The sequence below is a fragment of the Cervus canadensis genome, chromosome 1 (genome assembly GCF_019320065.1).
Source record: "Cervus canadensis isolate Bull #8, Minnesota chromosome 1, ASM1932006v1, whole genome shotgun sequence".
NCBI classification, from domain to species: Eukaryota; Metazoa; Chordata; class Mammalia; order Artiodactyla; family Cervidae; genus Cervus; species Cervus canadensis.
Window position 1 is genome coordinate 107,086,028 of NC_057386.1, and position 26,257 is coordinate 107,112,284.

Genomic DNA, 26,257 nt, shown 5'->3' on the forward strand with positions numbered 1-26,257 from the left:
AATGCAAATCAAACTACTGCACCAGACACCAGTCAGAACAGCCATCATTAAAAAGTCTATAAATAACAAATGCCAGAGAGGGTGTGGAGAAAAGGGAACTCCTGCACTGTTGGCGGGAATGTAAGTTGGTGTAACCACTATGGGAAACAGTATGGAGGTTCCTCAGAAAATGAAAAACCATGTGATCCAGCAATCCTGCTGTTAGACACATTAGCCAAACAGTACATGTACCTTCATCGAGCACTATTTACAATGGCCAGGACACGGAAACAATGTAACTGTCCATCAACAGGTGAATGGACAAAGGAGATGTAGTACATATATACAGTGGAATACTACTCAGCCATAAAAAACAGAAGTAATGCTGTTGTAGCAACGTGGACGCACTTAGAGAGATTATCATACTAAGTGAAGTAACTCAGAAAGAAAAGGACAAATACCATATGGTATCACTCTTATGTGTTAATAGAATCTAAAATATGACACAAATGAACCTATCTACAAAGTAGAAACAGACTTGCAGGCATAGAGAACAGACTTGTGGTTGCCAAAGACTGGAGTCAGGGGAGGACTGGACTGAGATTTTGTGGTTTGTAAATGCAAACTATTATTCTCAGAATTTTATCATCTTTCCTGTCTCTTTTAACTCTTATTTCTCTTCCATATTGCCCTAGAATGTTACCCCGATATGTTATAATATCAAGGTTAAAAATCTTCCCTTAGTTACCCTATCATTTTGCTACCCCCAAATTTAAATAAATTCAAATGTATTTGTTTTAACTCACTATGTTCATAAACTCTTACATATTAAAATTTTCGTCTGAATTGGTTAGTCATTATACTATTGATACACAGTCAAAAAATTTAAGTTTTGTATATGAATTTTGATAAAATTTTTAAAGGTAATATTTTAAATGTGAATTCATATTTCAATGAGTTGGAAGGATTATTTGCAATCCAGTTCTGTCATTTATAAGATTTCCATATATGCATGGGCCTTTCTAGACTCTTTATTCTACTGGTTGACTTGGCTTCATAAGTCTTGATATATTTTCCCACCTTGTTGTTCTTTTCAGATATTACTTTGGCTATCTTATCTATATAAATTTTAGCCAGAATCTTGCTACTTTGAACTTATAGATTATTTGGGGAAAAATCAACATCTTTATAAGTTTCAATCTATCTGTGAACATGTTTTGGCCTCTTATTCATCTATATCTTCTCAATATATAATATATAAGTGTATATAACACACTTGAGGTATTTTTTTCCAATACAAGCCTTATTAATCTCTGTTATATATATTTCCAGATACCTCACACTTTTTTGCCATTATAATAAAGTGGTGTTTTTTTTTAAGACTTTATTTTAGAGCAGGTTTGGTTTCACTGCAAAATTAAGGGGAACATACAGAGATTTCCTGAATACCCACACCTCTACACATGCTTAGCCTTGTCTGTTGTTGACCTCCTCCTTCAGAGTGACACATTTGTTTGATGAGCCTGCATTGACACAGCATAGTCACCCAAAGTTTGCAGTTTACATTATGGTTTACTCTTGGTGTATACATTCTGTGTAGGTTAGGACAAGTGTATAGAGACATATATCAATCCTTATGGTATCATACAGAATATTTTATTACATAAAAGATTCTCTGTGTACTGTGTATTGTGTCTCCACAGCCTTACTGCCCCCCCATCCAAATCCATCACAACCACTGATCCTTTTATTGTCTCCATAGTTTTGCCCTTTCCAGAATGTCATATACTTAGAATCATACAGTATACAGCTTTTTCAGATTGGCTTCTTTCAGGCAATAATCTGCACTTAATGTTTCTCCATGTCTTTTCATCTCTCTTATCTGGATGGTTATTTATCTGTTTACCCACTGAAAAACATCTCGATTGCTCCTAGTTTGGGTAGTTATGAATAAAACCTCTGTAAATGTCTATGTGCATGTTTTTCTGTGGACATGATTTTTCAACTTCTTTGCGTAAATACCAAGAAACTTAATCGATGGATCATATGTTAAAAGGATGTTTAATTTTGCAAGAAACTGCCAACTCTCTTCCAAAGTGGCTGTACTGTTCTGTATTCTCACCAGCAATGAATGAGCATTCCCATTGCTGAGAATGAGAATTCCCAAAGACCTGGTGGTTTGGGAACTCGGGAAATTGCTCAGTTCTCCCCGAATTGAGGCACTGATTTAGCAAGACTGATTCTGTAGCTTTTAGGGTAGGAAGACTGAAGCACTAAGAGCACAGTTTCCTTCCTCTCATCTAGGTGTTATGTTCTTACCTACTTCTGTGACAGCAGGACATTGTTTCCTAATTGCCAAACAGTATTAGAAGCCGCCATGCCCATTCTGATGAGGAAAGGCAAAGGTGGTGGGGAGCTTACATAAGCCACGTAGGGAATGAGCGTGCAGAGCTTTCTTAGCAACTGCAAAGAAATACTTGGTCTCCAAATTAGTAATTTACTTCCTTTTTGTCAGTACCAATATGGTTTCAGAGCAAATAAGAATGTATTCAGGATGCTGCATTTTGATAGCAAGAGCAAAGTGCTGATGGTAATTGTACAAGGCCTATGTGCTGATAATTTCCTGTTTGTAGCTTCAGATCAAATATTGTGCAAGAATCATTATATCAGTTTACAAGAATTCTTCTGTAATATTCTGTTTGTCAACACACAGAAGAGTCCCCATTAAATGTTGGCTTTCCTCTTTTTTCCACCTGAATCCATAACTCCATGATAAGAATCCATTTTTACTTCACCACACTCACATATGTAACTGAAACAAAAGTCTCAAAGCGTTACTTAGCCTTTTTTACATCCTTGTATTCTTATTTAATACTCAGTTCTAGGCCAGTAAGTATTAGGTCTTATAATTTACTAATGAGTTATGCACCACCATTTGAAAATACTGTTAAAAATCAATGCTTGTCAAGTAGCTTACCAGAAACAAATTCTAAAAATATTTTTAGTATTATTCCCAAGGTTTTTTTGTTCTATTTTGTTTGTTTGTTTTAGTTAACACTATAGTGCCTCATATGAAATAGTATATCAGTTGATCTAAGGTCAGGCTACTGACATTCTGTAAAGATGGGGAAATTCCAGTGTGCTCACCCCCTCAACCATGTCATCTTAAAGAAGAGAGTCAGATTTTATAATCCATCTGTTAAGAATGCTTGTTTTTTACCCATATGTTTCTCTGGTTTTTTGGCTTGTATTTTCCTTTATTTTTTAAAAATATTTTTACTGAAACATAATGGATACAGTAATAAATAGAATCATACAATATGTACTCTTTTGTAACTAGCTTCATTTGCTGATCATTCTGTCTGACTCATAAGATTTCTTGAAATGCTATCTTTTAAGAAGGAATTGCTGAGTCAGTGTAAGTCCTACTTTTGTTTAGTTGACAAAAAAACTTTTTGGTTTTGGAATAATATGGCATTTAGAACCAAAAATATAATTATCTTGCTGTGATTCTAGTCATCACTGCTATATTAAAAATATATTAAAAATTCACACAGTGCTACACCTGCTGCTGGGACAAGATTACATCTAGAAAAGGCAAGGTTGGAGCCTACATTTAGCAGTATTCTAAACTTAGCATCAGCAGACGATGGTCCATGATGATATGATGGGTTTACCACAGTAATCATGTCTCATAAATAGGTTATATTAAAATCACAACTGGGGTTCTTGCTCAATCAGTTAAGTGATTGTATTTTAACAAGGGGAATAGAATAGAATGGAAAATAGTAAAGTGAACTGTGTATAATAGAAGTGATAATGTTTAACTGATAATTGGGTCATGATATAAATGACCCACTGTGTATAGCAGCAAACACTTTATAGTCACTTTACTATATCCTCATCTGTAAAAGATTACATGTATATTAAATAGCTACAGTGTATGTGGCATTGTTAGTTGCCCCAGCACATGTTATAAGATAAATAAAACTCAAGCCTGTCCTTCAAGGAATTTAGGATATAATGTAAGAAAATTCATGTATACAAACAAAGTTTAAAAATGCATTGTGATAGGGCCATGGTAATAATAGAACTTAGAGTACTCAGGGAAAATTCATAATGGACGTGGCATTTGAGTGAGTCTTCATTTTTTGTTTTGGTGTTTTCTTGACTATGCCACATGGCATGCTGGACCAGGGATCAAACTCAGGTCCCCTGTCGTGGAAGCATGGAGTCCTAACCACTGGGCTGCCAGGGAAGTCCCTTGAGTGAGTTTTGAATCGTATATGATTTTATCTGCTCAAGAGGTGATCAGAGTGATGAGTATTAGCATGAAAAAATAAATGTGTACAATGTGATAGTAAGCAGAGAATAATCTACTTTTTAAAAAAGATAATTGAGTACATGCAGATCAGAGAAGAAAGGAGTAAATATTAAACTTAGAAGATGCTAAAGCTGAAACTCCAATACTTTGGCCACCTAATGCAAAGAACTGACTCATTGGAAAAGACCCTGATGCTGGGAGGGATTGGGGGCAGGAGGAGAAGGGGACAACAGAGGATGAGATGGTTGGATGGCATCACTGACTCAATGGACATGTGTTTGGGTGGACTCCGGGAGTTGGTGATGGACAGGGAGGCCTGGCATGCTGCAATCCATGGGGTCGCAAAGGGTCAGACATGACTGAGCGACTGAATTGACTGACTGAAACTGTAGTTAAGTTAGTAACCATTAAGGAGAATAGTGATATCATCAAAGTGATATTATAGTGTTGTCTTATCTTGGAAGGGGTTAAAGTGGTGGTTGATAGTCTAAACAGGGGACCAAAGAAAGACTGTAAGTATGGATGAACAAAGAGAGATGAGAAGAATGGGAAAGAAATGGAGAGACAGGTCTAAGACATTGACCAAAGCAAGTATGCCGTCAATGAGGCATGCATTTGAATGTCAGAGCAAAGGAGAATGAGTTAGAGACAACCTCAAAGTTTTTTATTAGGGTGATTAATGATATATGGTTCTTTTACTAGGAAGAAGGAATAAGAAGAGAAAGATAGAGAAGATGATGGGCTGTGTTTTGGAAAGAGTAAGTTCATGATGCTGACAGGTATAAAGAACTGAAAGGGAATAAGGAACTATACATCAGGAGAGAGATTTGCAAATTATGTGGAGGGTGATAGTTGTAATAGCATGGCAGTGAACGTTATCACTCAGGGACAGCCTGTAGAGAAGGTGGCAGAAAAGGACAAACTTTGGGGAACCTCTCTTTTCTCCATTTAAGAAGTAGAAATGAAATTAAGTCATTAGAAACAGCCTAAATATCCTGAGGGTAGATGAAATATTAGAGTATCGAAAACCTAGGGAAGATAAGGAAGCTGTGGTACATATACACCATGGAATATTACTCAACCATTAAAAAGAATTCATTTGAATCAGTTCTAATGAGATGGACGAAACTGGAGCCCATTATACAGAGTGAAGTAAGCCAGAAAGATAAAGAACATTACAGCATACTAACACATATATATGGAATTTAGAAAGATGGTAACAATAACTCTATATGCAAAACAGAAAAAGAGACACAGATGTACAGAACAGACTTTGGGACTCTGTGGAAAAAGGCGAGGGTGGGATGTTTCGAGAGAACAGCATCGAAACATGTATATCATCTATGGTGAAACAGATCACCAGCCCAGGTTGGATGCATGAGACAAGTGCTCAGGGCTGGTGCACTGGGAAGACCCAGAGGGGTTGGGTGGAGAGGGAGGTGGGAGGGGGGATCGGGATGGGGAATACATGTAAATCCATGGCTGATTCATGTCAATGTATGACAAAAACCACTACAATATTGTAGAGTAATTAGCCTCCAACTAATAAAAATAAATGAAAAAAAAAAAGAAAAAGAAAACCTAGGGAAAAGAAAGTTTCAAGGACAAGTGGTTGAGCAATACTATGTGTAACAAAGTGGTTAACAAAAGTTGATGAGGGGCATATCTTTTTTCATAGCAGTCTGTTTGGTGACACTACAAGTAATTACTACTGAAATGTCAGGAGGGAGGAAAGACATGTAAAGCAGAGTATAAGAAATAAAAGGATTAGGCAGGGTGAAATAAGGGAATACACAGAAATTTTAAGGAAAGGAGGTAGTTGGATGGGCTGGTTCATAATGGAAGGCTTTATCAATAAAATTAGACTGAAACAGAGGTTGTTATGTTCAGTTTAAGATGAATTGAGGTTGTGAATGTGGCCAGTGCTGTAGTGGCTATCCAGAATTGGCACAAGTCAAATAACTTAAAAACGATGATGATGAAGCAATAGTGAAGGGAGAATTGAGGTGAGGCCCACTGAGTGCAGTGCAGTGACTTTCTGTAGGGTCTCATGATGCTATTGCAGACTTGAGAAAGCAGAGTAGAAATGATTTATAATGTTATTTACCAATTATCACAGATGCCAGGGGGCCCAACGGTTGAAAAGAATATCATGAGAACCAGGTAAGAAAGAGATGTAAGACAGTAAAGAGGATAAAGTTCAAGAGCTGGAGGTAGATTAGAAAATAGTTATCTGTCTGGAGTCATCCATGTTATATAGCAACAGTTTATCTCATTTGACGCTGCTTGTTTAGTTGAATCATACTGGGAAAGTCACTGACCACGAAGGGGCTTTTCAAAGAATTCACAAGTACTATCTATCGCCAGTTTTTGCTACTTAGCCCTAAAATAACAATAGAGTTGTAAAACATTTTGTAAGTCATAGTTTGTTCTATGAATGTTAGTGTAGTGTTTTGCCTCCCCAAAATGATGCCATGGATTCTTTCATTCATGATTTATGTTCATTGTAAACTCAAAAATGATGAGTACATGCCTAAAAACCCCAATCCATAATTTATCTTAATAAATTTTTATAACTCTGTTATCTGGATTCTTATTTAAACTCTTAAATTCTGTTTATTTTTGCTTCTTAAGGTAACGAGGTAGAATAAGCAAATTTGAATGTTCAGTAGCTGTGTTTCCCAGAATGTGCTAGGTAGACATTAGTCCCATGAGATGCTACAAAATAAAGGAGGGTTGTGTGTGTAATATGATCAGAAAACTTGAGGAAAACAAGTCGTTATGTTACCATTTGGAATATTCAAAATGCTTATTAGCATATCAAAACTACTAGAAGACCTGCAGGGAAGAAGGGTACCTTTTTCTAAATCTTTTATTTCTCTAAATTACCTGACCTGCAAGGACCACTACCACCGTCACCATCATCCTGTTATGGTTTTGTGCAAAACTAATATCTTTTGGAACACGCTTTGGGAATATTGCTACATTTGAGATTGTATTCAGAAGTAATCTAAACAGTTTAAGAATGAATTCTGTGAGTACTTATGAAATAGAATAACAGAGACAGATGAAGAATATGAGATCGTATATATTATGGATAATGACCATAGATACACAAAAGCAAATGTGTCAGGGCAAAAGGAAGCAGGAGTTGGACTGTGAAGAAGGCTGAGCACCGAAGAATTGGTGGTTTTGAACTGTGGTGTTGGAGAAGACTCTTGAGAATCCCTTGGACTGCAGGGAGATCCAACCAGTCCATCCTTAAGGAGATCAGTCCTGGGTGTTCATTAGAGGGACTGATGCTGAAGCTGAAACTCCAATACTTTGGCCACCTCATGCGAAGAGTTGACTCATTGGAAAAGACCCTGATGTTGTGAAGGATTGGAGGCAGGAGGAGAAGGGGACGATAGAGGATGAGATGGCTGGAAGGCATCACCGACTTGATGGGTGAATTGTTACCCCAGATTATTTAATATTCTCTTTTATCTAATGAAACAACTCCAAAATAAGAAAGTGAATCTTGTTATTGGAATGCAAAAGCCTAAGACTCATCAAAAAAGGAATTTTATGTTAGCTCTCATAATTAGTATCTAATATGTAACTTTTCTCTTGTATTTTAATATTGACAGTTTCTTCCCTGTGATTGCTTTGTTGCTGTCGTTCAGTCGCTCAATCATGTCCAACTCTTTGTGGCCCCATGTACTGCATCACATCAGGCTTCCCTGTCCTTCACTGTCTCCCAGAGTTTGTTCAAACTCATGTTCATGAGTCTGTGATGCCATCCAACCATCTCATCCTCTGTCACCCCCTTCTCCTCTTGCTCTCAATCTTTTCCAGCATCAAGGTCTTTTACAGTGAGTCAGCTCTTCACATCAGGTGGCCAAAGTGTTGGAGCTTCAGCTTCAGCATCAGTCCTTCCAGTGAATATTCAAGGACTGATTTCCTTTAGGATTGACTGGTTTGATCTCCTGGCTGTCCAAGGGGCTCTCAAGTGTCTTCTCCGATACCACGGTTCGAAAGCATCAATTTTTTGGCTCTCAGCCTTCTTTATAGTCCAACTCTCACATCTATACATAACTACTGGAAAAACAATAGCTTTGACTAGACCTGACTTTTGTCAGTAAAATGATGTCTCTGCTTTGTAATATGCTATCTAGGTTTGTCATAGCTTTTATTTCAAGGAACAAGTATCTTTTAATTTCATAGCTTCAGTCACTGTCTACAGTGATTTAAGAGCCCAAGAAAGTAAAATCTGTCACTGTTTCCACTTTTTCCCCATCTGTTTGCCATGAAGTGATGGGATGAGAGGCCATGATCTTAGTTTTCTGAATGTTGAGTTTTAAGCCAACTTTTCACTCTCCTCTCTCACCCTCATTAAGAGGCTCTTTAGTTCCTCTTTGTTATTTGTCATTAGGGTGGTATCATCTGCATATCTGAGGTTATTGATACTTCTCCCGACAGTCTTGATTCCAACTTGTGATTCATCCAGCCTGGCGTTTTTCATGATGTATTCTGCATATGTATTAAATAAGCATTGTGGCGATATACAACCTTGACATACTTCTTTCCCAATTTTGAACCAGTCCATTGTTCCATGTCCTGTTCTAACTCTCCCTTCTTATCTTGCATACAGATTTCTCAGGAGACAGGTGATTCCTTAGAAACAGATGAAATGGAAAAGCTTAAGCGTGAAAGAAATGACGCCTTGGAAGAAGTGAATGCACTTAAGGTAATCTCCAATTTAGCTACCTTATATTTTCTTTTGTATAAAGAAAAGAAAGAAAATTATCGTGTGTTGAATTGTGGAGTATCGAGACTTAGTTGTTTTTGTTTTTGTTTTTTTAAATAATATCAATATCAGATAGTTTAGTATAGAATATTAATAACGAATTAATATTTGTTTCCTCAGCTGACCTTTAGAGAGTAAATTTTGAGCTCGCATACTCATTATTTATATTTCACAGATTCGGTGTGAACAGTGTGGTTTGTAATCATACCTTCTAATCTGACTACTTCTAACCCCTTTTTTTCCTCACACTAGTGGGAAGGATAAAGAGCCAGTGAAGCAAGCCATGACAATTTTAGGTCCTCACATGTTCACTGGAAAATACATTTTCTCCTATGTTCATGGGAATGCTTCAGGGACATCTTATTTTGCTAACATAATATGAAATTTAATGCATTGAGATTTAAAGGAAATAAAAACACAATGTATTTCCCAAATATACTGTAAGATTTTAGATCTCTATATATGTTTTAATTTTGTGTTTAGAATATTAAATTTGCATCATAATTTTTATGGAAAGCCATTATATTTTTCAGGTCTTCAAGAAAAGCAGTATAACTGCTTGTTTTCCACTAACTCATGATAGAACATATTTAAATTTTTTTCTGTGTTTATTTTTGGCTGTGCGGGTCTTCACTGCTGCCCAGGCTTTCCTCTAATTGCAGAGAGCCGGGCTCCTCCCTGGTTGCGGTACACGGCCTTTCACTGTGGTGACTTGGACTGTTCAGAGCGCGGGCTCCCGGGCAAGCGGGATTCAGTAGCTGTGGTGCCCAGGTTCTAGAGCACGGGTTTAGACAGGTTCAGTAGGAAATCTGTGCTCAGGCTTTGTTTCTCCGTGGCATGGAGGACTCTGCCCAGGTCACGTTCCGAAAGCCTGCGTCCCCTGCATTGGCAGGCAGATTCTTTACCACTGAGCCACCAGGGAAGCCCCAAATTATTTTTAGTTTCTTAAATAAGTGAAATTCTATTATTTGTTTCATTTTTATTGAGGCAAAATCTTTACACCAAATTAGAAAAAGAAAGATATTTCCTTGCTACCTTAGTTTTTAAATTCTGACCTCTAGAGGAAGCTATTGTTTAACATATCTTATTTACCCTTTCAGAGACTTTCTCTGTGTACCCAAGCATATGCTAAAAAATATGTGTATACATGCTTCTTTAACTTTCACAGAATTGTTTCATATATTATACACTTTTTTACAACTTGTCTTCTTTTTTTCTCTTTGTTATTAGCATTATATTTTGGGTAACTTTTCAGGTTAATATAAACGAATCTACCTAATTCTTTTCAGTGCCTCTCCTATCCTCCAAAGGTTCTGTTCTAGATTATTTAAGCAGTTCCCTATGATGAAATGAAAAAGATCTGAAAGCATCAGAAAATTCTGATGAACCATAAGATTCAATGACTTACACAGAGTAAATTATATAAATATGCTATCTTACCAGTATAACCAACACTGCACATGTTTTTTAAGAGAATATGAAAAAACTACTGTCAATTTATTATTAAAGCTAAATTTATATTTTTCATCTTAATTCTTGATCATGTCTGACTCTTTGTGACTGTAGCTTGCCAAGCTTCTCTGTCTGTGGAATTCTCCAGGCAAGAACAAAGTGGGTTGCCATTCCCTACTCCAAGGGATCTTTCTGATCCAGGGATCAAACCTGGGTCTTCTGCACTGCAGACAGATTATTTACTGTCTGAGCTACCACGGAAGCCCCAGTATTTATCATTGTTAAATTTAGTGATATATTTTTGTTTTTTACTGGAATATCAGTGGTAATAATTAGAATTTTAATTTAAAGATGTATTCATTTAATATTTAAACAAAGCTTTCCGGAGGAACTATTGAATAAATCAGGATTTGTATTTAAAATTTACGAGATGTAACTGAACATATCCTACTGTGACAAAACCTGAAATCACAGGTAAAATAAATTCTATATAATTTCCTTTACCTGGAAACCTATCTATTGGCTGAGAACCATTTGTTTAAATACAGAAAAAACTTCACAGCAATAAATGTTTTGTTTGAGATAATCTTTGTACTTTGAGTTTTTCTACTCGTATTATACACACAAAAAGCGGAGGTTGTTAAATGAATTTCACAAAATGTGTAGATGTCTCTCATCACTTCCCATTATCCTATGACATCTCTGTTTATCATGTCTGATTTGAGGTACAGATAAAAATGGAACCAAGCAAATTTGATGCCAATGGCTAATTTTTATTCTGCAAGAATGATTTTTAAGGTTCCATGGGCTTTATTTAACTTAAAGCCTTTCCGCGGAGTTCACATTGCTACTGCTTTGCAAAGTTGAATGAAAATAGATATATTTTCCATTTACAGATGCAAAAAACTAGGACACAAAGAGTGAAGGTGACTTACCAGAGCATAAAAGCCTAGGAGCCAGAAGTCTCTTGGCTCCTGTTCTGTGGCAGTTTCATTAGATTGCTATATTATATTCATCTTCATGTACCTTCATTTCAAAAATGAGCTCAAGTATAGCAGAAAGTAGATTGCTTCTGTTTTTTTTTTTTTTTAGAATGCTTCTTGTAGCAATTCCTCTAGTCAGGTTTATAGTAAAATGGCTGTTAAAGTACTTGTAGTATCTCTGATTTGATCAATAAAATGTGGATTTATTTATGACATAACAAAATTGAATGTTTTAGGGTGCTATTCTCAATATCCTTAATTTTAAGTTCAAAGATTTTAATATTTGTTTGGGATGCCAATGTTATTCCACCTTAGTAACTATTCTTTCATATTTTGATTACACTAGTTATATGTTCATTTTTATGGATAATCTTACAAAAATTAGCTAAATTGGGAACATTATGTTCAACTCAGTTTCATAATCCTCTTTCGTACATACAGAAAGAGGGACTCCTAAGTTATAATAATCATGCTCTTCAATTTGCAACCTCTTTGACACTGATTACTATTACCTAGCATTTATATGACATTTGTACATTTTTATCCTGATTGACTTATTTTGGACCTCAGGTTTTTAGGTTTTTTAAAAAGTGGCTAGTAAGGCGTTTCCTGGTGGCCTAGTAGTTAGAGGAGTCCAGGCTTTCACTGCCGTAGCCTGAATTCAATTTCTGGTCGGGAAATGAAGATCCTACATGTCGCCTGGCACAGGAAAAAAAATGTGCCTAATTATAGTAACAGAAAATATGTTTACATCCCAATTATACTATAAAGAGCTAATTACTTTTAACTGGTATGTATAAGGCAGAAAAGTCACTGGGAACTACATTTCCAGATTCTAGAAACTGGATGTTTGAGGAATTTGTAAGCCTTGAAATGAAGTTCTGAAAATCATACTCATTGATACCTTCTTAACAAGTTGTTAATTCAGTGGCTTTTTAATATAGGAAAAATTATTTGAATCGGAAAGGCAGAGGAAGCAATTGACAGAAGAACTCCAGAATGTGAAACAAGTAAGTGTATATATTGTTTATATGTGTCTTGCGAATGTGTGTGTAAACAAATGAGATATAGTTGCAGTACATTGATGCTGTAAAATATCTGAGAGCCTACAGATATAAACAGTATAGTATAGTGTACTGCTGCTTTCAGAGTTGGGTATCTATGGACTGAAACAATCAGTCTCATTGCTTTTCTACTCTTTTTTTCTTTCTCTTATATTTTTCCTTTTTCTTTTCTTCTGTTACTCATATTCATTTTATTAAAGCTAAAAGCAAATCAAGGGAGGAGGAAAGCTTCCAAGGCAGCAGAGCATCTTTAAATTTTTTTTTAGTAATAAAAAGTAAAAATTTATTTTCACTCTTTATCATTCTTCAAAGAATTTTAAGTAACACAGCAAAACAAATGCAACGATATCATGAAATAGAGATACAAGTAACAAATAAAATGTTAATAAGAATAGAAAATTAAGAGGACATTGCTATAGATCAGTGGCAGTCACCTGATTTTGAATCTCCCCAATATTATCCTCCCAGAAAACATAGAATTTACAGAGCACATAAAGCCATACAGGAACCCACACCTTTTTTTTTTTTATTGGATACATCATACACGACTTCTGGGATCTTAGTTCCTTGACCATAAATTGAAACTGGGCCCACGGCCGTAAAAGCACTGAGTCCTAACCACTGAACTTACAGAGAATTCCCAGGAACGATACCTTAATTATGGCTATTGGATAGAGAGCACCAGAACCTTCAAGGTGCATATAAATAGAGTTTAAAATTCCAACAAACTGTTGCAGCTTGCCTGCCACTGAAACTTGAGAGCAGGGGAGGCTTATAAACTCTGAAAAGAGTAAGGAGAGCAGAGCAATTAGACAAAGTACTGCAAGTGAAATCACCCCTAGAAAGAAAAATGCAGCTATCAATGACAGCACACCGAACAGTGGCCGGGACTTGGCAGCCCTCAGAGCTTGGGGAGTATGTGCGAGCAGGAGCAGCAGCGTCTAGAATCACAGAAGCAGAGAAGGGGTGGTGTCCCTTGGAGGCTGAGAAAGGATGAGAAAGAAGGAAATAAGAGGGGGAATTAAGGGTCTTGCAGAAATGAAAGAGAAACAAGGCCTACCAAGCCTCCTCCATCTACCCTCCACCATGACTATCAACAACATGATCCATAAAAAGAAATTGCACAGAAGAGGGTGCTGTTGAACTAAGAACTCTTCCTGTGAGAGAAAAAGGAATTGGAAAAAAAATTTTAAAATCTGTCCCTGTCATTACAAAACAACTGTAAATATCAGACAATATGAATTAAAACTTTCTTCCTGATGAAAATACCCCAAAACAATTCAACCTTAAAACTGTAACACAGAATAACTCAAAATAAGGAATTAAAAACAAAGACCTAGAAAATGACAAAAAAACAGAAATAAATGAAATGAGAGTTGATAAAACCTAGGAAAGAAAGAGAAGAAAAAGAAAAAATGATACTAGAAATGAAAACTATATTACAGGTGTCCCAAGAAAGAATATAATCAAATGAAAAGGCATCAAAGAAAACCAGAAAAATAAGAATGAAGTAAGTAAAGGATTTTCATGAGGAAGTAAATCAAAACAACTGAACAGCACTAATATTTTGAACTATAATCCAAGAAAACTTTTCAGAAATAAAAGATGACCTGAAACTATTATTGGGTAGTGGGGAAAGATCAATTTAGGATATATCCTAGCAGGCTTTAAAGATAGAGGGGGGAAGATGCATAGTGCCTCCAAATGAAAAGATCAGATAAGTTACAAATGTAATAGACCAACATCAGCCTTCCTGACGTGACATACAAAGTAAGGCATTTGTGGAGCAATATTTTCATGAAACTAAAGGAAAGAATGTGTAAATCAAGAATATTATGTCTCCTGCATTGGCAGGCAGGTTCTTTACCACTAGTTCCACCTGGGAAGCCCAAGATGTAATATACGTCTCTGTAAATGTTTTGATTGTTGTTGAGAGCCAGAATCTCTGTGAAAAAGCAAAAACATACAAAGTAGAATTTAGGAAGTCAAGAAAGAATTCTTTGAATGGGCTAGATTTGGAGGTATCATTGTGGATGCATCATTTATAAAATATATATGTATCTATGTGAATATGAATATATATGTGCCCATATATATGTATGTCTGTGCAGTTTATGTGTGTGTGTATATATATGTGTGTGTATGTGTGTGTGTGTGTGTATTCCTAGCTCTAACAGCTGAAAGAACCAAGAATCAGATATCCCAATAGCAATGACCACCTAGCATATCTAAGTACCCAGAAGCTATTCCCCACTAATAAGAATCCAGGCTTCTTGGAGAAATAACTGATTTCAGGACTGAGGGTGGGTAAGTACAAAATGAGCTTGAAACATTTTATGCTAAAAAATAAGGAAATCCCCAAAATTTTGGGAGCATGTCTTAAGGAACTAGCTTGACGCACTTTCCACTGACCAGTCTGTGAAAGTAGTTAAGCACCAAAATAATTAAATATAGTGATGAACTAACTAACCATTGAAAATAAGTGATTCATGAGTCCATATCATGAGTAAAGAAGTGAATTAATTAATGGGGAGAGCTGAGGGCTCTTGCTCATTAAAGACTATTGAGTGCTGACTGGCAACAACAGTTATCAGAGTAGCTGCTGGATTTGGGAAGTCAATATTTTGCATGTTTCAGTAATGACTGATCAGACTAGAATCATAAAATGCTTAATCTAGGGGGAATTTTTTTATGACAAGCAGAATATTCACATATTTATATGGCTTTAAAGTGGCTGTCTATAAACTGCTTATTAATTGCAAGGGGAAAATAGTAATTATATGATAGTGAAATCAGACAACTCCTAAACTGGTACAAAATGGATATCACCAGTGAAGAGCAGGTGGATATGTGTGACTTTAAATGTGAAACCTTGAAAGGACGCACCATCACTTACGTAGTATTATGGCTGAGAATGTATAAACCTGAACCTGGCCATGAGGAAGCATCAGTCAAGCCCCAAATGAGGACAGTTTTATTTATTTTTAAAAGTGTATGTGTCTGTGTGTGTATAGTTGTTATATTCTTTAGAAATGTAAATGCCATAAAAAATAAAAGAATGAAAAGAAAGAAAGAAGGACCAAAGAAAGAGAGAAAGGAAAGGACAAGGTAGAGAGGGAGGGGTGAGGGAGGGGGACAGGAAGAAAGAGAAAGAAAGGAAAATGAAGAAAGGATGATGGGAGGGAAGAAGGAGCTGAGGAGGTGGTGGGGAAGGTTCCAGATTAAAGAGGGTAAAGAGACATGGAACTAAATAAAATACCTGACGCTAGGCTAGATCCTGCACTGGAACAGGGGAAACACTACAAAGGATGTTATTGAGTCAGTTGACAAAATTGGAATATAGATGACCGATTAGATAATAGTATCAGCTCAATGTTAATTTCTTAAATCTGATAGCTGTACTATGGTTGTGTAAGAGAATATCCTTTTGCTTGAGAAATCCTGAAGTTTGTAGGGATAAAGAACCCTTGAATAGAATATGTGTGTACATATTTACGTGTGTGTGTGTATACAAACGTGTATATGTGAGAGATTTGAGAGTATGCAAAATCTTGGTAGCAGCAATCTCAAAATATCAATGGCTTGCAAGAATACTTTATTTCTCACTTATGAACATGTGGGCAAAAGGGTGACTTTGTGAATTAGGTAGATCTGGGCAAATGATGTTTCTACTCTTGCAAGTCTTATGTACAGTTAAGTTATTTCCAACTAAAAAGTCTGTAGAAGTCCTCTATTTTTTGACCAAAAGAACTTTTGGACCCCCATCTTATTAAGCTTTTTTGTAGTTTGGTGCTATATCTGCATCAGTTTATATGGCCAGGCCTTTTTACACTTTAGTGTATCTTTGCATCCTGCAAGTGAAAAGTGAAGTGTTGATCGCTCAGTCATGTCCAGCTCTTTGCTATCCCATGGACTTTAGTTTGTCAGGCTCCTCTTTCCATGGAAGTCTCCAGGCAAGAATACTGGAGTGGGTAGCCATTCCCTTCTCCAGGGTATCTTCCCTACCCAGGGATCAAACCTGGGTCCTTCCGCCTTGCAGGCGGATTCTTTGTCATCTGAGCCACCAGGAAATCCCATTTACAAATATTCTTTCTTAATTTTTACATATAGAATAAATTAAAGGGTGGGTTTTTTCCTCCATTTAATCAAATTTTTCTTTTCTTCTCAATGCTTAGAACTTAAAAGTTTTGGAATATCAAGCATAGTTAATAAAGTAAGGTAATATGATTGTGTGTGTGTGTGTGTGTGTGTGTGTGTGTGTATTTATAAAAAATAGACGTAGTAATTATTTAATAAATATTAACTATTATGGTCATTATTATTAATAATAGAAGAAGAAATATTAGGTGTAGAGAAACAGGTGAAAATGATTTATTTTAACAATTTCATTTAGAGGAATAAAACCTAATTTTGACTGAGAGAATAAGGCGACTTTTTAGAGAAAAGGTGACACATGAACTAGACCATACGTGTAAAGGGGAGAGCACTCCAGGCAGTGTGTAGCCTGAAAATCGTGGTGTGAAAGAAAAAGTCTTATCTTGAGAGTCAAAGTCAGCTGACTTCGTATGCTAATTTAACTATTATCTCTTAATGTTTTTGTATCTAAAATGTGATGGTAACATCTGTTTATAATTTGTTCATAAGATTTGAGAGTTTAAGAGCCTAAAACTACCAGGAATATAATAAATTCCTAAAAAACATATTAATTTGTATTTGTATTAGTTCATCATCATCACCTTGTCATTATTAAAGGCTTGGGAACATAAGGAAAACATGAAAAGATGAAGGCATTAGGAAATAACATTTGGGGGCTATGGGGGAGTTTTTATGTTGGGACCAAAGCAGGCAGGCACTTGAATACCAGTCTAAAATTTTAGACAATGGATTGCCACTGAAGGTATTTGACAAGAGGAGAAGATCAACTTGTTCCATCTATAATCTGACTTCTCTTTCCTTCACACTGTACATTAACTTGTTGGCCCTCCTGTTTAAAAACTGCAGTTTTGCTACATTTTATCACTTGCGTCACTGGTCTCAGCCAGCATCATCTGTCTGTTGAAACTATACTTCCTACCAGATCACCCAGCTTTTACCCTTGCCCCACCCCCATACAGTCTAATCTGAACATAGCAGCCAGAAATAGCCTTTTAAAACTTGTTAGAACCTGTATAACTTTCCATCTCAGAGTGAAAGCCCAAATCCTACAAAGCCTGTCCTCCCTGGTCTGCCATCCTACCCCCACCCCCACACCCCTTTTCCTCAATGACCCCATCGCTCACTACTTTCCCCCACCTACCCTCCTTGTTCTCCAACCCCTCTACCTCCCTGCATCATTGCCCCACTAACGCTCCAGCTCTCACTGTTGGTGGATAAGTTTTTTGGCATTCCTGATTGCTTTCTTGTGTATTATTTACCTGTTAAACTTGTATCCTCTGTCTGTATCCACCAACTAGAGGGTAAGCTTCATGAGGAAGGCAGCTGTCTTTCATGTGTTCTCTAATTTACCTTGGAACCATCACTGACGTAGAGCAGGTATTCAGTAAATATTTGGTGAATGGATGGATGAAGAATGGTGAAAGAAGAATATCTATACTTTAAGAAAGTTAACCTAACAACAGATTTGGAAATAATTGAGTAACAGAGAAGAGACTTTTATAAAAGTCTAGACTTGCACTTTCTAATAGAAATATATTGGAAACCAACTATGCCTTGTCTGTTTTCTAGTAACCACATTTTTTAAAAGCATGGAAACAAACAAAATTATCTTAGATATATTTTTAGTCTAATATGTCTAAAATATGGTCATTTTATCATGAAAAAGTGCTAAAAATTCATTAGACATTTTTACATTCTTTTCTCGTACTGTATTTTTGAAGTCCAGTGTTACTTTACACTTAACATGTAAATCCATGGCTGATTCATATCAATGTATGACAAAACCCACTGGAAAAAAAAAATAATAATAATAATAAAATTGAAAAAAAAAAAAGTGTATCTTAATGCATGCACTAAATTTTCATTGGAAATAACTGCTGTGATTTTGTTTAACAGCATTTATAGTTAAAAAGTAGATTCATATACCCAAATGTTCCAAATAAAGTTAAAAAGTTTGCAGTAACTGAAATGAATACCACAAATCTTTTTCTTTTAATATTTATGTCCATATTGGCAAAATTTTTTCATGTTTTTAGAAGATTCAATCTTTAAAGCAAAATCACTTCAAAACTACATCTTTTCAAGTTAAGTATGTCACTAATTCCAATTACCATCAATTTCAAAGGAGTATTGCATATACTGAAAGCAACTGTAAATTTATCAATATCAACTAAGCAGATGTCAAAATTTTTAAGGTTTTTGAGCCTAATCTACATATTATCAGTAATAAAATCTACATAATGATTGGTGTTAGATAATAGGTAAATCATTATTACTGACTTACATATTTGAAAATTTTCAGTATCAGTATAAATTCTTACACTTGTCTAGCTTCACAAATAAGCGTTCTCGTTTCTTGGAGCTTCAAGTTTAGCTCATTCATGTACAGTGTAATATAGATAATAAAATGTAAATCACACTTCCATTTTTTGTCTTTAATTGTTAAGTATTAGGCAACCAATCACTTAAGAAAATTTTCAACTGAAGTTAAAAATACAGTAAGTCTTTATTAAGCTCTTCCACAACTCAGCTAAGTAGCCCTAGCAAAGAGCAGAGGATCTTTAAAGTCATTGTCTTTTAAACTAGTGACGAGTCATCAAATTTGCACATATACGTTAAACAAGGTTAACAACTGTGTCCATGGTGTTTTTCATATGGTCAACTTCAAGAACTGAGACAGAAATTTTCAAAATCCTACAATGGCATGAAACAATGAAGAAAACAGTCTTGTTTGAAAATGTCAACAAATCAGAAATTTTGATCCAACATAGCTGGAGCACCTTCTATTACGATAAAAAGAAAGAAAAAAAAAAGCTTTTCAAACTTTTCTTCATTATCCAACTGAAAGTCTTCATGTGACACATGTAAAGGTTAAAATGTCTATGCCATGAGTCTGAATTTTTTAGGCTGTAGATTGACAACCTTATGTGAATTTGGAAGTCCTTTAAAACAGTACTTCCCTTGGGAATTCACTGGTAATCCAGTGGTTAAGACTTGTGTCTTCACTGTGGGGACTCAAGTTTGATCCCTGGTCTGGGAAGATCCTGCAAGCTGTATAGAGCAGCCAAAAAAAGAAAAAGCGACAATACCTGGCTGAAGTATGCATTTAATATTATCTCATATCACATGGCTCATCTAAAGCTGAAGTAAAGTACTTGTAGTTTTTCAAATTTTGAATCATTTGATCATTGATATTGTTAGAAATGTCTTGTATTCTGTGAACATGTGTGAAATAATTGAAGGTCTTTCATTTTTATAAAACATTTCTTCTATTCTGTCAAGGCCAAAATTACCATATTGATTTAGAAATGGTTTACTCTTTTATGCAAAAAAGCCAACCGAGCTGTTCAAAATTAACAAATGTTGAACATTTACTTCTGATTTCAAGTAACTGATTTCATTAGTTCTTACTTGACCGTTAGGAGAAAACTTTTTACTTATTTATTTATTTTTATTTTCGGCTGCTCTGGGTCTTCATTGCAACGCTCAGGCGCTCTCTAGTTGCAGGAGCAGGGCTTCTCTTCCGTTCCTCGTCGGCGCTCTCATTGCCGCCTCTTCTCTGGTTGTGGAGCATGGGCTCTAAGGCGCCCAGGCTCTGTCGCTGCAGCTGGCAGCCTTGAGAGCAGACTCACTGGTTGTGGCTCCTGGCTGTAGTTACTCCCCGGCATGTGGGATCTTCCCAAACAGGGATCCAACCTGTGTTCCCTGCTTTAGCTGGCAGATTCTTTTTTTTTTATTTTTTTTTTCCATTTATTTTTATTAGTTGGAGGCTAATTACTTTACAATACTGTAGTGGTTTTTGCCATACATTGACATGAATCAGCCATGGATTTACATGTATTCCCCATCCCGATCCCCCCTCCCACCTCCCACCTCCCTCTCTACCCGATCCCTCTGGGTCTTTCCAGTGCACCAGGCCCGAGCACTTGTCTCATGCATCCAACCTGGGCTGGCGATCTGTTTCACCCTTGATAATATACATGTTTCGATGCTGTTCTCTCGAAACATCCCACCTTTGCCTTCTCCCAAAGAGTTCAAAAGTTTGTTCTGTTCATCTGTGTCTCTTTTTCTGTTTTGCATATAGGGTTATCATTACCATCTTTCTAAATTCCATAGATATGCATTAGTATACTGTATTGGCCTTTATCTTTCTGGCTTACTTCACTCTGTATAATGGGCTCCAGTTTCGTCCATCTCATTAGAACTGATTCAAATGAATTCTTTTTAATGGCTGAGTAATATTCCATTGTGTATGTGTACCACAGCTTCCTTATCCATTCATCTGCTGATGGGCATCTAGGTTGCTTCCATGTCCTGGCTATTATAAACAGTGCTGCAACATTGGGGTACACGTGTCTCTTTCAGATCTGGTTTCCTGGGTGTGTATGCCCAGAAGTGGGATTGCTGGGTCATATGGCAGTTCTATTTCCAGTTTTTTAAGAAATCTCCACATTGTTCTCCATAGCGGCTGTACTAGTTTGCATTCCCACCAACAGTGTAAGAGGGTTCCCTTTTCTCCACACCCTCTCCAGCATTTATTGCTTGTAGACTTTTGGATAGCAGCCATCCTGACTGGCGTGTAATGGTACCTCATTGTGGTTTTGATTTGCATTTCTCTGATAATGAGTGATGTTGAGCATCTTTTCATGTGTTTGTTAGCCATCTGTATGTCTTCTTTGGAGAAATGTCTGTTTAGTTCTTTGGCCCATTTCTTGATTGGGTCATTTATTTTTCTGGAATTGAGCTGCAGGAGTTGCTTGTATATTTTTGAGATTAATCCTTTGTCTATTGCTTCATTTGCTATTATTTTCTCCCAATCTGAGGGCTGTCTTTTCACCTTACTTATAGTTTCCTTTGTAGTGCAAAAGCTTTTAAGTTTCATTAGGTCCCATTTGTTTATTTTTGCTTTTATTTCCAATATTCTAGGAGGTGGGTCATAGAGGATCTTGCTGTGATTTATGTCGGAGAGTGTTTTGCCTATGTTCTCCTCTAGGAGTTTTATAGTTTCTGGTCTTACATTTAGATCTTTAATCCATTTTGAGTTTATTTTTGTGTATGGTGTTAGAAAGTGTTCTAGTTTCATTCTTTTACAAGTGGTTGACCAGTTTTCCCAGCACCACTTGTTAAAGAGGTTGTCTTTTTTCCATTGTATATCCTTGCCTCCTTTGTCAAAGATAAGGTGTCCATAGGTGCGTGGATTTATCTCTGGGCTTTCTATTCTGTTCCATTGATCTATATTTCTGTCTTTGTGCCAGTACCATACTGTCTTGATGACTGTGGCTTTGTAGTAGAGCCTGAAGTCAGGCAGGTTGATTCCTCCAGTTCCATTCTTCTTTCTCAAGATTGCTTTGGCTATTTGAGGTTTTTTGTATTTCCATACAAATTGTGAAATTATTTGTTCTAGTTCTGTGAAAAATACCGTTGGTAGCTTGATAGGGATTGCTTTATCCCAAGAATGCAAGGATTCTTTAATATCCGCAAATCAATCAATGTAATACACCACATTAACAAATTGAAAGATAAAAACCATATGATTATCTCAGTAGATGCAGAAAAAGCCTTTGACAAAATTCAACATCCATTTGTGATTAAAACTCTCCAGAAAGCAGGAATAGAAGGAACAAACTCAACATAATAAAAGCTATATATGACAAACCCACAGCAAGCATTACCCTCAATGGTGAAAAATTGAAAGCATTTCCCCTAAAATCAGGAACAAGACAAGGGTGCCCACTCTCACCACTACTATTCAACATAGTTTTGGAAGTTTTGGCCACAGCAATCAGAGCAGAAAAAGAATTAAAAGGAATCCAGATAGGAAAAGAAGAAGTGAAACTCTCTCTGTTTGCAGATGACATGATCCTCTATACAGAAAACCCTAAAGACTCTACCAGAAAATTACTAGAGCTAATCAATGAATATAGTAAAGTTGCAGGATATAAAATTAACACACAGAAATCCCTTGCATTCCTATACACTAACAATGAGAAAATAGAAAGAGAAATTAAGGAAACAATACCATTCACCATTGCAACAAAAATAATAAAATACTTAGGAGTATATCTACCTAAAGAAACAAAAGACCTGTACATAGAAAACTATAAAACACTGATGAAAGAAATCAAAGAGGACACAAACAGATGGAGACATATACCGTGTTCATGGATTGGAAGAATCAATATTGTCAAAATAGCTGGCAGATTCTTAACCACTGGACCACCAGGGAAGTTCAGGAGAAAGCTGTTTAACAAGCCCATCACACATTTGCAAACAATCTCTCAATTGCTCACTTTTCATGTGGTTAAAAAAACTTTATACTACAAACAGCTTTGTAAATTGCAATTGCATTCATCATAAAATTTTCAAAATATTTTCCTCTAGTCTTTTTTTTTTTTTGTATTACTGGCTAATTCATCTTATTCTGCATCAGTAATGTCACTTAAAAAAAATTTCTCCATACCTACTTTTTTAAGTATAAATAATTTAACTATAGTCTAATAAAAATAAGTATTTTCATTTAATTACCCATCATGATTTATACAAGTATTATTATAACTCATGCTGTCTACATAAAATATTCAGATAAGAACACTATTGTGTAAAAAAAAAATTTTGAAATTGTTTAATTCATTGACAGTCACCAGATTAGTTGTTTATGTATACAACTCAACTGCTTCACATGCCTGACACAAGCACTACAATTCAACACTAATGTCTTAAATGATACAATGATAAAAGTGTGATATAATTCTACCAAAATAATAAATTTTTGTGTAATGGAAAAATATTTTATGCTTATTAAGCTTTTAAACTTAAATGCAAACTGATGAAAATTAAATGAAAAGTTCAGTTCTTCAGTCAACTCAGCTATATTTCAAGGGCTCAATAGCCACATATAGGTAGTGACCACCACATTGGACAGGGCAGATCCATAACTCTGCATCCTTCCTATTCAAAGGGTAGTCAAGGACCAGCAGGGTTGGAACACCTGAAACTTAGAAATCCAAGGTCTCAAGTCTTACCCCAGACCTACTGAAACAATCTGCATTTAACAAGTCCTCGGGTGATCTGTAATGTACCTTAAAACTTGAGAAGTGCATGTCCAAATGACAAGCAATGGAGGGTTTAATCAGGTAGTGGGCATAGAGTTATACCAAGTATACCAGAGCCATCTGTGTGAGAGATACCATGAGGGTAAAGTCATCCAGACTTAACAAGGATAGCATGTGCAGTAATAATCAGAAAAAGCAATCAAGGCTTTGTAATTTGGTGATTGAGAGTCTGTAATAATGCAATTTACAAAACAGGAGAAATGAGATTGAGAGTTAAAATGTTTTAATTTGTAGTATAGATTAATGCATATTCTCTAGTTTTAGCAAAAATAACTTAAAACATATATATGTGTGTGTCTGTGTATACAAACACATGTTCTCATACTGAGAGAACTATTCATTTCAGAAACATGCACTTGCAATAAAAATATGTGACCCAAAATCAACACTAAAACTTTCCATTTTTTTATTTAATTGACCTTGTATACCATTCATCTTCTCTTAAGTATGTGAAATGTTATTATTCTGTTTAAGGGGATTTCTGACTTACTGTTAATGAAAGAGTTTCTGTGTTTTAAAAAATACTACTCCACTTTTCTAAAGATTAATGTCTTTTTTCACAATGAGCATGTCTTTAATAATTATAAATAGAAAGTAATTTTTATTAACTCTTTTCTTAAAAACTTTTAAAAACCAGAAATTTGAATTGTATAAAATTTGGCAAAGTTTCTTCCCGTCTTTTAAGTATCCTTTTGAAGATCTTAATGTGAAACCAGTACAGTACTAATAATTTCACCATATACAACCTTTAAATACATAAGTAACCTAATTGTTAAAATACCAGAAGATTGATTTTCTATTTATTTTACAATTCTGGTTTTCAGTTAATTCCAAAGGGAAAGAAAACACCGTTTGATAACCTTTGCTTACTTAAAACTTTTGCTTGAATTATTGTGAGACCTGATTCTAAAAGTGGAGTAATCTCCCCTTTTTAATTTACAATAGCTATTTAAATTATAGAAATTAATTTACCTTTATTTAGTGTAATAGCCCAAGAAAAAAGCATTGAAGAACTGAACACAGGAAGACAGCTAGAATGGGGAAAAGGGAGAGCAAGGGAAGAAAGAAATAAAAGAATGAAAGAACATGCTGTGAAAGGATCCTTTTCCACTGGAAGAATCAGGCACCTTTGTATTTTTTTCAACCAGGGATGGCTACCAGAATACTGTTTTGTAAAGAACTGTTCATAGTATTCTCCAAAATCGAAGTATATTTTATGAGTTTTCATGCCTTACAGAATAATCCAACCTTACTGTTTAAAATCATGAACACAATTTCCCATGAAATTATGTGTACTGCTTGTTATTTTTTCTTCAAGTTCTAACAACTTTTAACAGGCATGGGCCATTTTTCTAGCAACTTCTTTTGATGAAGATCTTTCTAAAACTTAGTCTCACACAACTTGTTTTTAAAGTTTCTTTCAGCGTACTGTTATGACCTGGGGCAGCAATGAATTGGTGAACAGTCCAAAGCCAAAATATTTAGCTTGTCTAAACCAGCCCTTGCCCTAAAGAAACAGAGGAAATTGTTCATTTGGCAACTTCTCCAAGTTCAGATAAGCCCGGTTGTAGTTGACCTCACCTGTGCAAAGATTGGGTGGAACATCTGAGGAGGGTGTGAAGTCCTGAGGCTGAAACCTGAGGTTAGGTCTGCACAGGACTCTCTGTGGGCAGTTGCACATGACCTTAGATACAGTTGGAACAGCTGGTGTCTGAGCTGTCTTGGTTTATGGGTTAAGCAGCAATTAAATATATCTCTTCAAGGAACAACAATATGTGATTACTAAAGAATATTCACATTTTCATACTTGGGAGATTTGTTAATTTTGTACATTTATTAAAGTAACATTAAAGCCTCTAACTTTTAGAATTGATGTGAGTTCTTATACCCTTTTTATTGTTCTCTAGTGATCTGAACTTTTTACTAACAGATATTCCAAGATGTCAATCTCATCTTTAGAGGGAAAAAAGAAGAAAACTAGATATATTTGTCACTTTTTTTCTATTCTGAAAGGGAACTGTAATAAAATGTTCCTGTATTCCCATTTCAAATGGTCACTTGTATCCTCAGAATGTCAACCTATATTTTCTACCAAGGATCCCTCCTGCTTATATAGTCTCAGCCACCTCCGTCCACACCCCATCTCTTAACACCTAGCAACCACTGATCAGTTCTCTATAACTTTGTCTTTCCAAACATGTTACATAAATGTTATCATATAGTATGTAACTGTTGAGGATTGGCTTTTTTCACTCAACATAATTCCCCTGGGCCCCATATAGGTTGTTTTCTGTATCAGTTGTTTCTTTTTATTCCTGAATGAATATAAAACTGGTGAAATCTGATTAAGGTTGGTGAATTGTATCAATGAAACTTCCTGACTCTGATGTTCTACTATT

General features: G+C 35.8%; 1 protein-coding gene across 6 annotated transcripts in view; it reads left to right on the top strand.

Annotated features, from left to right (window-relative positions):
• LOC122454507 (syntaxin-binding protein 4-like) overlaps window positions 1-25,786 on the top strand; it is a 93,331-nt gene extending 67,545 nt beyond the window's left edge. For 4 of the 6 annotated variants that reach the window (XM_043489058.1, XM_043489087.1, XM_043489073.1 and 1 more), the window contains 3 exons: window positions 8,937-9,032; window positions 12,472-12,537; window positions 25,273-25,326. In XM_043489058.1, the coding sequence (XP_043344993.1) occupies window positions 8,937-9,032; window positions 12,472-12,537; window positions 25,273-25,311 (201 nt within the window). In that variant the 3' untranslated portion in view covers window positions 25,312-25,326. Of the gene's footprint in view, window positions 1-8,936; window positions 9,033-12,471; window positions 12,538-24,840; window positions 24,883-25,272; window positions 25,327-25,765 lie in introns of those variants that run through there. The other 2 variants (XM_043489080.1, XM_043489065.1) reach the window with 2 other exon arrangements.
• The last annotated feature ends 471 nt before the right edge of the window (window positions 25,787-26,257 follow it).